A 13,460-nucleotide genomic window follows, 5' to 3' on the forward strand; every position below is an offset into this window, starting at 1 on the left:
TTTTCCTCAGTAAGCTTTTTTTTCCGGGAGCATGACTTGACTCAAAAAAAAAAAAAAAAAAAAAAAGAAAAAGAAAAAAAACCGTCCCCTCGATTTACCTGTGTCTAAACTTTGGTGAGTTATTCTTCCATCTGCCTTCTGGGCAGGGGAGAAAGGTGGAATGCATCAAATTCAAGGTGTTGGTATTTAAGGGCTGGCTTTAAAGGTTGCCATGTTAACACTTTTTAAAAAAATGTAACTCAGTCCTCTCCTGGGCTTCCAGTTAAGAGTTTCGGAATGGACAAAAAGCTTTTCTGAGCAAGACACGAAACTCTAAAACCAGAAATGATTGCTGACCTTTATCTGGAATAATGAAATTTCTTCAAGAGCAACATTTCCATAGGAAGCTACTTTCTCTCATATGTAAAGAGCTCTTGCAAGTCAGTATGGCAATGTAATAGAAAAGTTGGCAGAGGAGAGAGGCTGTTGCTGGTCACAGGAACAAATATAAATGGTTTTGTAACTACCAGAAAGGACTGTCACCATCGCTTAATTAAATGCTAATTAAACGAGATACCTCTTTACCTATCAGGCATAGATGAGAAGGTTTGATAATGTACAACGTTGGCAGTGTTATTGGGAAGCACAGCTTCCTGGGTGGTGGGAGGACAGACTGGGTAGTTTGAGATTGTGGACAGATGCCGATTGGTTGTGCACATACTCTGATTCGGCACTTCCATTTCTAGAGTGTCTGATTGTGGGAATCGTACACAGGCAGATACGTTCCAGGAATGCGCACTGTGGCTTTGTTTAATAGTAGGAAGCCCAGACGACTCACATGCCCACATGTCAGGGACTAGGTAAATTATTTATTGGTGTTTCCAGACAATGAAATACTGTGTACCCATGAAAGAAGGTAAATAAGTGGTAACAGGTTGTCTCTAGGTAAGGGCATAACCTTTTTCATTTCTTTGCCTTTTTGTACAACGGATATAATTTCGTAGCATGTGCGTATGTTTTTATTTTAAAAAGCCAAAACGGTCAGGGAAGAAGGCTCCAATGTGAATATTTTAACACGATTCATCATTTTGTCTTTAGAACCTGACAGTATTATTGAAAAGGCTTCTCACTCGGGCATGATCAACCCCAGCCGGCAGTGGCAGACGCTGAAGCAAAACACGGGCGTTGCCCACTTTGAGTATCAGATCCGCGTGACCTGTGATGACTACTACTATGGCTTTGGCTGCAATAAGTTCTGCCGCCCCAGAGATGACTTCTTTGGACACTATGCCTGTGACCAGAATGGCAACAAAACTTGCATGGAAGGCTGGATGGGCCCCGAATGTAACAGAGGTATGTGTGTGTGTGCATGTGCACATATGCCTGTGGCTTTTAGTGTCCATTTATCCCCCCACCAGCAGGCAGGTGGCATGTGGCTATCTCAGGTGGGGTGGGATTTTGGCTGTTATTCAGGGCCTGCAGCATGAAGATGCTGAGTGTAGAAGATGCTGTCGGTGCCCCATCCAGATCCCCTTTACTGACATCGCCATCCCCCAGGTGCTGTGTTGGCTGCCAACAGCTCACAGCTGCTCCTTCTCAGGAGACTCGTCCTTGGCCAAACCAGTGCATGCCCCATTCCTCCAGCTCAGAGTCAGTGATTGACAGACTGGGCTACAAAGGCCAGCTTCCTTTGCCTTAAAACAGTAGTACAGTGCGCACTCTAGAGCTTACCCTGGGACTAGGCTGAAATCAGACTCAGTTGAGACCATGTTCTTGCTCAGCTCCTTCCCCTACCCCTTTCTGCTTCCCTCAATTCCTTCTACCTATGTCCAGATCCCCTTCTCAGACTCTGCTTCTAAGGAACTTGACCCAAAATAGATGCCAGACAGGACTAGGTTAGCCCAGTTGATGTCTGAACAGGCAATCCTGTAGGAAATGATAGCCCCTGCATTCGGGGTAGCCTTGCAGCAAGTTTTCACTGGGCGTCTTTGGGGTCATGGCATTGAGGGGGAGAGGTATGTGGTTAGCTCAAGCTTTCCTACTGATGGAGGACTGAGCCCACTTTTAGCCTCTGTACTGTCTACTGTCCCAGTCCCTTTATAGAATTCAGTGATTCCAGTTCATAGCAACTTGATGGGTAATTCTGTTGACTGTATAATATCCCCTCATGAGCAATAATGTACTCTGCTTATTTTACATGATAATTAGGTAAATTCTTTTGATAAACTCAATTTCGAAGTGAGTTTTATAACCATGACAGAGGGATGGGGCATGGGGGAAGGAATTTGCAGATCTCCCGGGTAGTACTAATGCTTTCTTAAATAATTGGAGACAAGAGTTTAAAAAGGATGGCATTTCTGGAATTCAAATGAAAAGGGAAATTGATTAACATATTTTAGTGTGTTTGAAAAATTAAATGACCTAACACTTAGTGTGGGTTTTTTGTTTGGTGTTTTTTTTTTTTTTAAGATAAAGTGCTCACTTTGTCACCCATGATGGCACAATCAGGGCTCACTGGAGCCTTGAACTCCTGGGCTCAAGTGATCCTCCTGCCTCAGCCTCCCAAGTAGCTGGGACTATAGGCACATGCCACCACACCCAGCTTTCCCAGCTTTTTTATTTTGTGTAGACAGAGTCTTGCTGTGTTGTTGAGGCTGGTCTCAAACTCCTGGCCTCAGGCTATCCTTCTGCCTCAACCTCCCAAAGTGTTGGGATTATAGGCATGAGCCACTGTGCCTGGTCTTATAAACTGACATTTTTTAAAAAGTCACTTTTTTTTTTTTTTTAAATGAAGTAGAGAATCGTTCTGCAAGGGTACTTTACAAAAATCTCACCAGATCTGGCCACCAGATTAGCCTGCCCAATGAATCCAGCCTGGTTGGCTCTGTTAGTCCTGTGGAATTTTGAAACCAGGCATTTTGTATGGATTTTTTTTTTCTTTTCTTTTAAGCCTGAGGCTCATCTGAACGTGTCCTGGTGGGATGGGGAAGGATTATCTATACCTTTTTTTCTTCTAATGAAAAGGGTGTGGGCAGAATGGAAGCTGACCAAGCTCTGCTCAAGGAGCCAGGGTAGCTATGGTTTAGAGAGGCTGGACGAAGGTCCCTGTTCCCTCATCAACTTGTCTGCATTTTGTCCCCAAACAATATCATGTTTTCAGGATCTGCTAACAAGGCCTTGAAGTTTAAAGCTGGTTTTGTTATTTGGGCCTCTCCCATCTTCCTCTCCTTACAAGGGACTTGATATGAGATCTATTAAAATTGTGGAATTTGCAGACTTTAATGCAATGGGCCATTCTCATGACTGTGGCGATGCAAGGAGCAGGCAGTGTGCTGACATGCCCTTCTCTGTTTTTTACAGCTATTTGCCGACAAGGCTGCAGTCCCAAGCATGGGTCTTGCAAACTCCCGGGTGACTGCAGGTAAATAAACTGGTCTTTTGTGAGATTTCTTTTAATTTTCCTTTATGTAAGAGAGGGACTGATTTTATTGCGACTATGCCTCTTTTTCCTTGGATAACAAGAAAGCTTTTAAAAAAAATTCAGATAGACACATCCGAAGCTTATTAAATTATACCAGCTGTCTGGTGGAATGCACACACCACTTCTCTCTTGGAATAAAAAGAAACTCTTTGGGCATAGCCAGTGACTTCATGTATTAACTGTTCTGTAAATTGATAACACATTTTTATAATCTTCCCTTACAGTGCTAATGGGCTAGGTGGAGGGATGTGGGCTTGTGTCTTTGCATCTCTCTCCTCCTCTTCCACCAAGGTTTTCTTCTCCCAGCCCCCTCCCCCACTTTTCCCATCAATAGGCGAAAGTCCAGCATTCTTTAGAATGGGATTAGTCCAATCTCCTGGCCCCTTTGCAGGCGGGAGCTGGGTTGGTGCTGAGAGGTTAATGGCTGCCCCGGAATCTTGTCAGTTGAGCCTGATGAATGTAGACTTTTGCTGCAGTCCTTTGAAGTCTGTTCCTTTATGGTCCAGGAACAATGCAGAAGCCAAAGGGAGGCCTGCCCTGACCACTTCACGATGGCGGATTTTGGAACTTCTTGAAATTTATATTATGCCAATTTGGAAAAGGCTTATTTAGGGAAATATTGTTGGTGTCTGCAGTGTTTTTGGCAGTCCTATGCTTTACTCTCCCTCTTCCCAAATTTTATGGAGTAACACGAAATGGATCCTTTGAACCTGTCACTTTTGCCCCAAAAGCTACTCTGACATGAGTGAAGAGACTCTTACGAAACATAGTCTAAACCAGTATGTGCCAAACTAACGTTATTGGGGGCTCTTATTAAAACGCAGGTCTTGATTCTATAGGTCTGGGCTGGGCCCAGGTTTCTGCATTTCTAACAAGCCCCCAAGCGATCCTGCTGATGGAACCATCAGCGATCACTGCCCCAAAACCTCAGTACTGAAAGTGTAACTTCCAGAATTAACAAGGGAGCTGTTAAAATGCAGGTTCGTGGGCTCCATCCCACATCTGTAGAATCCCAGTCCTTGGTTTGGCCTAGGAGTCTGCATTTGACAAGCTTGCCACATGACTTTGCTGCTTGGTAAATGTTGAGGCTGCTGCTTTGAAGAGAACTAACTGTGGCCTTTACCTTTGTGATTCCACCACTCCGTCTGCTCCCCTCCCACGCAAGGGGGAACAGGGAACCCTACATTAAGAACTGGTTGTCCTGAATTGTCTCTTCCTACATTTCAAAAAGATAGTTTATTTCCTGGAAGGCTGAGGGGCTTCTCCTGCTGTCTCCCATTGGTGGCGGTGAACTGTAGTGTTTAACAGCACTGCTGTCAAAGGTGGAGCAGGAATCCACCTACCTTAACTCTTCCTAATTAAGGGTATTCTGGAGAAAGTCCCAATGGCAGTGCTATTAGTGATTCCAAGCCTGCTCCCTGCTCAGATGGATATCAGCGGAGGCCGACTGTGATTTGTGCTGCTGTCATCAGAACACACATACAGCTATACAGGGGAGGGCCCTCCCAGCCAGAACAACAGGCTTTGTTTCCAGAATTTAGCCCTTTCTCTTTCGAAGTCCCACCTCCCTCTCCCTGCCCAGACACGCACTGATGGCCTTATTTACTTAAGGTGCGACTTTCCCACACATCATTTGCATAGTCTCCCAGCCCAGTTTTCTCCCTACCTTGAAAGAAAGTCAAAACAGAACCTTCACACTGAGGAAGTTCAGGTTGTGTCCTGCCGCCGAAATAGTTGAATGGCAAGTTACCTGCAACTTGTCTTTTGGATTATGTATTACACAGGTTATTTTTTTTTCACCCCCACATGAGAATTTACTGGTTTTTGTTGTTCCCAAGTAGACTGAGTCCCTTTCCCTGGGTATACATGCTTGCTTATTGCAAGGCTGCCAATAATATCAAACTTAATTATGAATCATCATCTGAGGAAAGTCACTTCAATTTCTCATGAGAATCTTAATCATATATTATTAAACTGGGGTAACTTGGTTGGTACCTCTTTTAGGGTCAGTATTTTTATTTGTTTTCTTTTGAAGTCATCCATGGCCTCTTGTGGTTGCTTTTTTATGCTTGGGGATTGAGGTCTCTTTAATTAGGTGAGGTTGGGTCCTCAGCTGCCTCTCCTTGCCTTTATGAGGCAGCTCGAAGAGGCCTAGTGATCCTGAATTTGGAAGAGAATAAGGGAAGACGGTGAGAATATTGCCATTTCGTAATCAGTTCCCTCTCACTATCTTTCAGGCTAAGAATATCAGCCTTGACAGAATGGCTACCCCCCTACCTCCCACTAACGTGGGTGTGCGCTTTTGAGAACTTATTTAGATTGTAATTTTGTTCTTATCTTACTCCTCTAGTCACTTGTCACGTTGACATTCCACTTTACAGAAACCAGAATCCAGTGTCTAACTTTAAACCACACATTCTAGTGATTCTTTGCATGTGGGTGTGCACGGCTGGGTTTTAGAAGTTAGGAAGTGGTTAGTCAGTATTCTCAGGGGTTAAGTTGACTCTCAGCCGTGGGTGATTAGCTATTAGCTAGCTCCCTATAATTTTCCCATGACAAGGATTTGCTAGCCTGCCTCCCGCTCTTGGGAAACCGAAAGCCTTTCCTTCTGGGGAGTTGGAGGGGGAGGTTTGTTTTCCAGAGTTACAGCTGAGCAGCTTAGGGGGTTGGCGCTGATCGGGGCTTTTCCCGGGTCCCATTCTGGAAACATGTTGCCCATCCCACCCGCACCCCACCCTCCACCCTCCGCCCTCCGCCCTCCACCGGCAGGCTAGTTGATGTTTCTCCCTGCCTTCCCCCACCCTTGTTAAAACTTGGCTCTTGAGAAGGCAATTACAGTTTCAGAGGGCTTGAAACTTGGAGAGTGGTTTGAGATGCTGCCCGCTCCCACCCCAGGTGAAAGTTGTTTTGTTTTTGTTTTTATTTGGGCACTATTTGGCCCCAAAAGAGTACGATTAATCAAGGTGCTTATATAAAAGAACCTCAACTCCCCCAATACTAGATAAATTAAGCAGACTGCTTTCTTTTTTTTTCTTTTCTTGGCAAAGCAAGAAATCACTATAAATTAGCACACAGTAATGGGACACAAATTATGGAGTTGGTTCCAAGTGTTGTCATTTCCTTCTCCTTCCCTATAGAAGTGGGTTTAGAGCGCCTACTCTGGCCTTGGCCAAGGGAGGAGGGTGCCCCTTTCTCTCCTTGTTTTTTTTTTTTTTTTTTTTTTTTTTTTGAATAAAGCGTCATCGTGACGCGGTTTCCTGCTGCAGTTGGTGACTTGTTGCCTTTCTGTGAGCTGGGGTCGTGACTTTCTGTGCAGACAAAGAGCAGAGCGGCAAGTGCGGCGTCTGCAGAGACTTTGGCATAGCCCTCTTGTCACCAGGAGAGTCCTTTCTCTACAGTCTGTCGCAACTAGGTGCGCAGGTTGATTTATTCCACGCCTTCACCTTTGGCTCACTCGTGTGAGCCTGAGAAGAGAGTGGCTTTGTGAAGGGCATCCCCATGCTGGTCTCTTCCCAAACAGCCCTCCTTTTGTCAGGAGTCGGCTGGGAGGGGACCTCAGCCCAACTGTGAAAATGTTTGTTTCTACGGAGCCCCTGATGAGCCTTGGGAGTCTACCACCCTGTCCCCAGACACAAAACAGAAAAAGCCTGGACTTTGCAGTCTTCCATTTGGATTGTGCAGGTCTCTCTTAATGTTCAAAAGGCTAACCTGCAGGTGTGCTGTGTGTCTCCAGGTGCCAGTACGGCTGGCAAGGCCTGTATTGTGATAAGTGCATCCCGCACCCGGGGTGCGTCCACGGCATCTGTAACGAGCCCTGGCAGTGCCTCTGTGAGACCAACTGGGGCGGCCAGCTCTGTGACAAAGGTATAGCCCCTAGGGATGAGACCCAGGGTGGGATGCGGGCCTCGGAAGGAGTGTGGGATCTGGGGGTGGGATGGCAGTAATTTGGTTTTTAATTTTATTGGCAGGGGCTTTTATTCTGAATTCTCCTTGAATGCTGTGTGGGTTTTCTGGTTTTCTTTTTAAAAGATGATTGGGGCTAGAAACATGGCAGGTTCGCCACCTTCACAGGCGTCTCTTAGTGACTCCAGGATCTTTTTGGCAGATCTCAATTACTGTGGGACCCATCAGCCGTGTCTCAACGGGGGAACTTGTAGCAACACAGGCCCTGACAAATATCAGTGTTCCTGCCCTGAGGGGTATTCAGGACCCAACTGTGAAATTGGTAAGTGGTCCAAGCTGAATGAGAGTCCTTTGTCTAATTTTTCTGTACTCAGCCTTTAAAAAATATACTTAAGGACTTGTGTAAGGAAAAAAAAGTGCAAATAGCCTCCAAAGATAGGCCTTATCCCAGCCATTCTATAGGCCTTTGTAACTTTCAAGTCCCGAAGGTTTTTTGGATGATGTTGATTCATATAGGAGGCAGCGGGAGATGAAATGACCCCAGCTCTACGATGTCTCGGAATGTGGTTAGAGACAGCTCAGTGAGAAAGATGACTTCCTTTCTTTCCTAGACACAGCAGGCTTCTATCACACGCTTGCTTTTGGTTTTTGAAATATGCTTGCACTAGTGGCTGTGGTGTGGGATTCGGTTGGAGGGCGGGGCGTGGGGAGGCAGCGGTGCGCAGGCATCCCTCGCTGACTGCCATCCTGGTTTTTGCAGCTGAGCACGCCTGCCTCTCTGATCCCTGCCACAACAGAGGCAGCTGTAAGGAGACCTCCCTGGGCTTTGAGTGTGAGTGTTCCCCAGGCTGGACCGGCCCCACGTGCTCTACAAGTAAGTCCAATTTTCAGCCTGTGTCCATTCTAAGGATCCTTGTGCCAAGATACCACGCTGGGGAGAGGTACCTAGGCTTGTCCAGTGTGCACGTCTCAGCGGGAGAGGGGCGGGTGCAGGCATAAGTCTGGTAAGCAGTCTGGCGGCTTGTGTGTTTGGAAGTCTCCCAGCACCCCTATCCTGTCCCACTAAGGTAGTGCATGTATCTGTTCTTGGAAGGAACGTCCTCGTGGAATCGCTTGTTCCTTTGCATCTGCTTCCTGGAGCTGGCCACCTTCCAGTTGTGGTTATTCTCCTTGCAGCCATGGAGAGCCTGCCTTCAGGGGAGGTTGTCACTCACTACTGGATTTTGTCATAGGGCCAGGGGGCCCCAAAAGAAGAACGTGGCCTGCAGAGTTCCTTTGGCTGTGAGACAGGGCTGTATGTCAGAATCACCTGGGGTGCCTTACAGTGTAAATCTCTGGGTCCCCCAGATTCCCTCCAGAATCCGGGAGTCCATGGTCTCTGATAAACTTCTGAAATTCTGCAGTGCAGCCAGGCCTGAGAACCGCTGTCATCAGCACCCCAGGTGTGGTTATGGATGTGGATTTCTGGGGTCAGCTTGCCTGTGCTGGTCCCGGGCCCCCACCCGTCACTTGCGGAACTCCAGCAGGCCACAGAAGCTCCCTGGGCCCTCTTTAAATGGCACAGTAGCAATTGCCGTCTCCGAGGGTTGTCATAAAGACACAAAAGTGAATACTTGATAAATTGTCAGGAGTTCTCTCTGGTCAGAGCAGAAGTGGAGAATGCAGCCTCTAGGTGTGCTATTTTGGGCAGACTCTAAGCAAATAAGAGGAATAAGGTTTTCCACCTGTAAAGAACTGTTTTTCCTTACTCCTTAGCTACTTCTGAGCCATGATGAAACTTTTCTTTAAAAATAAAGATTAGGCAGATAGAGATGTCCTGTGTTCCTCCTGGGCGGATGCTCTGTCAGGATCCAGCTGTCTTTCTCCCCCACTGCTTAGGTTGGGGATTACATGAACTGGGGCAGTGGGGGATTTAAAGCTAAAATCAAGGCTTCGGCCTTATCGTCACTGTCCCACTTGTCCTGCTGTAGCTTTCCTTGTAGCAGGTGTCTGGCTCTTCAATGACAGCCCCTCATGTGAGAGGTGATGTTAAAGGATCTAATTGTCAGATGGATTGAATTAAATTGTCAACCCCCTCCTTTTCTTGTTGACCAGACATTGATGACTGTTCTCCTAATAACTGTTCCCACGGGGGCACCTGCCAGGACCTGGTTAACGGATTTAAGTGTGTGTGCCCTCCACAGTGGACTGGCAAAACGTGCCAGTTAGGTAAGAAAATCCCTGCGACTGTAATTTTTATGTCAAGGTTGGCTTTGTCAAAGCCATTACAGAAGACGAGCGTGTGGCCAGCCGTGTGAGTTCACACTCCATCATGCTAAGAAGTGATTTATTATCAAGAGTCTAGCGGGCTTGGGAGAAATAACTTGAATGCAAATGGACTAGCTCTTTTAGGCCCTGTGGGAAAGTCGTGGGATTCCTTGAACCATGTCAATCGTCTGTCCGAGGAGTGTTCAGCTGGGTTCCAAACGGGGATGATCTCATGAGGAATGAGCTGTCTGCATTCTTTTTGCCACATTTAAATCCCAGCAACTAGGCTGCGCTGGGTTTTGCACAGAAATGCCTGGTGGCTTTCTGCTCTTCTGTTGGGGGCTGGTTAACTAGCAGCTGGAAAGTTATCAATTAGCGTTCTTATTGGATAATGGCTAGGGAGAGGGATCAGATGCTTAAAATAGAGGGAACCTCTAGTATCTTTTATTTAGCTAGCTTATTAAAAGGTCTCATGTCTCCGACAAACTCTGGCCTGTTCTTTTCTTTTTTACAAAGTGGGGGAGATGCGGGTTGAACTTCATTTCTCATGCTCATCCCCATCTCCTTTCAGATGCAAATGAATGTGAGGCCAAACCTTGTGTAAACGCCAAATCCTGTAAGAATCTCATTGCCAGCTACTACTGCGACTGTCTTCCTGGCTGGATGGGTCAGAATTGTGACATAAGTGAGTGACTTTGTTTCCATTTTGATTTTCATGGAACTTGGGTAGCCGACTTGCTGGTCTGTGTTGAGGCTCCAGTTCTACGCCTCGAGCAGTAGAAGGAAAACCTTAGAGTGGGAATGTTTTTTTGAGAGGGAGTGGTCAGTGCAGCAGTGAACACACACACTTTATCAGGCTCATTTAGCTGCTAAAACCAGCCATATTCTGATAATGTGGCTGAAACAATGATGTGAAGTTTCACTCCCTCATTCTGGAAGAATTAGGGAGGGTCCCCACCCAGCGTAATAACCTTATCTCACGGGAAGCACACAGGAAATCTGATTTGAAACTTATCTATCCTGAGCTGAGAAGGCTTTTCAATTAAGCCCAATTTCACTGTAAATTACCTCTTTAAAATGATGACTTATTTATTTTTTAGATATTAATGACTGCCTTGGCCAGTGTCAGAATGACGCCTCCTGTCGGGTATGTAAATCTTTGCTTAAATCAAAACTTTGACAATTGACAACAAATCTTTAGATTTGTGTGACACTGGGAGAGCTCTGTCCCTGTGAGATTTAAAAACTCGGGTGAAAAACGAGCCTCTCGGAAGTTTCACTAGGGCTTATATTACCCCAGCCTCGTGGGAGTCATTTTGAAGGCATGCACGTAGAAATTCCTCTAACCGTTTTCAGAGGTTTGGCATTTGGCTATTTCAGTGAACCAGCTAAACCGCAACAGTCATGCTAAACCACTGAAGCCCTGTGTTTGTGGAATACATAGAAAAAAAAGCACGTGTCTCTCTCTCCCCTTCTCCTCTTCCAGGATTTGGTTAATGGTTATCGCTGTATCTGTCCACCTGGCTATGCAGGCGATCATTGTGAGAGAGACATCGATGAATGTGCCAGCAACCCCTGTTTGAATGGGGGTCACTGTCAGAATGAAATCAACAGATTCCAGTGTCTGTGTCCCACTGGTTTCTCTGGAAACCTCTGTCAGGTGAGTGGTGGCAAAACCTCAGATGGCCAAGTTTTTACAGCAGAGCCGCTGCCTCCTCCGCTTCCCCTTTACTCCTCCCTCAGCTCTTATGTCTGGAATTTCCTGACATCTATTAACATCCTATTGATGAGTCTCTGCTAGACAAATGCTGGTGGAAGGAGATATTGACGAATTATTTTCTTCTTAGTGTCTTCGTCTTTGTGTTCTATTTGGTTCCCTCCACCCCCTCTTGGGCTCCCTCTCCCACTCTGCTCCATTGTTTCAAATATGGACATTGGCAGTCCCTAGGGCATGGACATGTATCTTACAGGGTGACTTTAATAGAAACAGAAGGAACTGTCAGATTCCAGTGCCTGCTGCCCCAGAGAAGTTATCATGACACCTTTGTTTTACCCTGATCCCTCCCCCTTTTCCCTGTTCCTGATATTTGCAGCTGGACATCGATTATTGTGAGCCTAATCCCTGCCAGAACGGTGCCCAGTGCTACAACCGTGCCAGCGACTATTTCTGCAAGTGCCCCGAGGACTATGAGGGCAAGAACTGCTCACACCTAAAAGACCACTGCCGCACGACCCCCTGTGAAGGTACCTCCCTTCTCCTGGGACCTGGCTGTCTCCACTTTCTCCTTTTGTCCCTACTTACTACCACTGCCCCTTGCTACACTTGAGAAGTAATGTATTGGTGAGGAGGACCGCTACAGTGAAATGATCCTGTCTGTGTAGCGGGCCGCAACACGTGGAAACAATCTATTCAGGCCTGCCAGTGGGAGAGCCATGTCTACAAGTAGCCCAGGGGAGAGAATGTGAAATCCATTTAGCATTCCTGTTCTGGGGTGGGCTGATGTGCAACGCTGAGGCAAATGCCTGAGAACAACACTGTCAACAGAACTTCCTGCAACGGCAGACTGGGGGAATGTTCTGTATCTGCACGGTCAGGTGTGGGAGCCCCAGGCAATGTAGACTGTGACTAGCGCAACTAGAAACTGATTTTATTTCATTTTAGTTCATTTAAATGTAAATAGCCACATGTGGCCGGTGGCTGCTGTATTAGGTAGCACAACATTTAAAGCTTCTATAAGATTGTCCTTGAGCCTTGCTTAAGGTCAAAAAGGAAGTGAATAAAGCAGGTCCTTTTTCCTTAGCAAGTGTTTACCAAATTGGGTAGATGTCAAAAGTAGCATGAAGGGGACCTGCAAACATGTGGGTTTTCCTGGTTGTGGAGGGAGAAAATGCTTTAAAACTCTTTGCCTGGAGTCTCGACTTTGCCACATCATAATGTGATGTGGCATGTTGCCAGTATCTTGGCTTCCCTGGGGTGTGTCTCATTAGCCAGAGGGTCCCTGTCTCCAGGAAAGTGGGCTTGGCCCAGGCCCTTGGCGTAGGAATGCTGCGTCTGTGGGTGCATGACTATGATCTGATCCCAAGCCTATCTTCTAGTGATTGACAGTTGCACAGTGGCCATGGCTTCCAACGACACACCTGAAGGGGTGCGGTATATTTCCTCGAATGTCTGTGGTCCCCACGGGAAGTGCAAGAGTCAGTCGGGAGGCAAATTCACCTGTGACTGTAACAAAGGCTTCACGGGAACATACTGCCATGAAAGTAAGACTCCCTCATCCGGGAAGGGACCAGTGCTCCCCGGTCTGCCCCTGCCCCTGCCCCGCCTTGGGATCATTGGTGTTGAAAGTTTTTTCTTTTTTCTTTTTTTTTTTGAGACCAAATTTCGCTGCTCTTGCCCAGGCTAGAGTGCAGTGGCGCCATCTTGGCTCACTGCAACCTTGGCCTCCCAGGTTCAAGCAATTCTCCTGCCTGCCTCAGCCTTCCTCAGTTGCTGGGATTACAGGCATGTGCCACCATGCCCAGCTAATTTTGTATTTTTAGTAGAGATGGGGTTTCCCCATATTGGTCAGGCTGGTCTTGAACTCCCAACCTCAGATGATCCACCCTGCCCACTCGGCCTCCCAAAGTGCTGGGATTACAGGTGTGAGCCACTGCACCCCGCAGTGTTGAAATTGTTTTAATCAGAAACAGCAAGGCTGGGGAAGACCGGTCGAGGCTTATCTTTACATCTGGATCTAAGACTGAGGTCGTGTTCAATTTACCAGATCACTCTGCCTCGGAGCCTCCATATCTATGTTGGAACATTCTGGAATGTTGCTAGGTTGGGTGGTTCCTCTTTAGGAGTTTCTTC

General features: G+C 46.7%; 1 protein-coding gene across 1 annotated transcript in view; it reads left to right on the forward strand.

Annotated features, from left to right (window-relative positions):
• JAG1 (jagged canonical Notch ligand 1) overlaps nucleotides 1-13,460 on the forward strand; it is a 35,996-nt gene that overhangs the window by 14,195 nt on the left and 8,341 nt on the right. The window contains exons 4-14 of the mRNA XM_015149480.3: nucleotides 1,078-1,332; nucleotides 3,340-3,400; nucleotides 7,194-7,324; nucleotides 7,566-7,685; nucleotides 8,124-8,237; nucleotides 9,458-9,571; nucleotides 10,182-10,295; nucleotides 10,711-10,757; nucleotides 11,097-11,270; nucleotides 11,704-11,854; nucleotides 12,707-12,871. Coding sequence (XP_015004966.1) covers nucleotides 1,078-1,332; nucleotides 3,340-3,400; nucleotides 7,194-7,324; nucleotides 7,566-7,685; nucleotides 8,124-8,237; nucleotides 9,458-9,571; nucleotides 10,182-10,295; nucleotides 10,711-10,757; nucleotides 11,097-11,270; nucleotides 11,704-11,854; nucleotides 12,707-12,871 — 1,446 coding nt within the window. The remainder of the gene's footprint in view (nucleotides 1-1,077; nucleotides 1,333-3,339; nucleotides 3,401-7,193; nucleotides 7,325-7,565; nucleotides 7,686-8,123; nucleotides 8,238-9,457; nucleotides 9,572-10,181; nucleotides 10,296-10,710; nucleotides 10,758-11,096; nucleotides 11,271-11,703; nucleotides 11,855-12,706; nucleotides 12,872-13,460) is intronic.

Source organism: Macaca mulatta, chromosome 10, assembly GCF_049350105.2.
Source record: "Macaca mulatta isolate MMU2019108-1 chromosome 10, T2T-MMU8v2.0, whole genome shotgun sequence".
NCBI lineage: Eukaryota > Metazoa > Chordata > Mammalia > Primates > Cercopithecidae > Macaca > Macaca mulatta.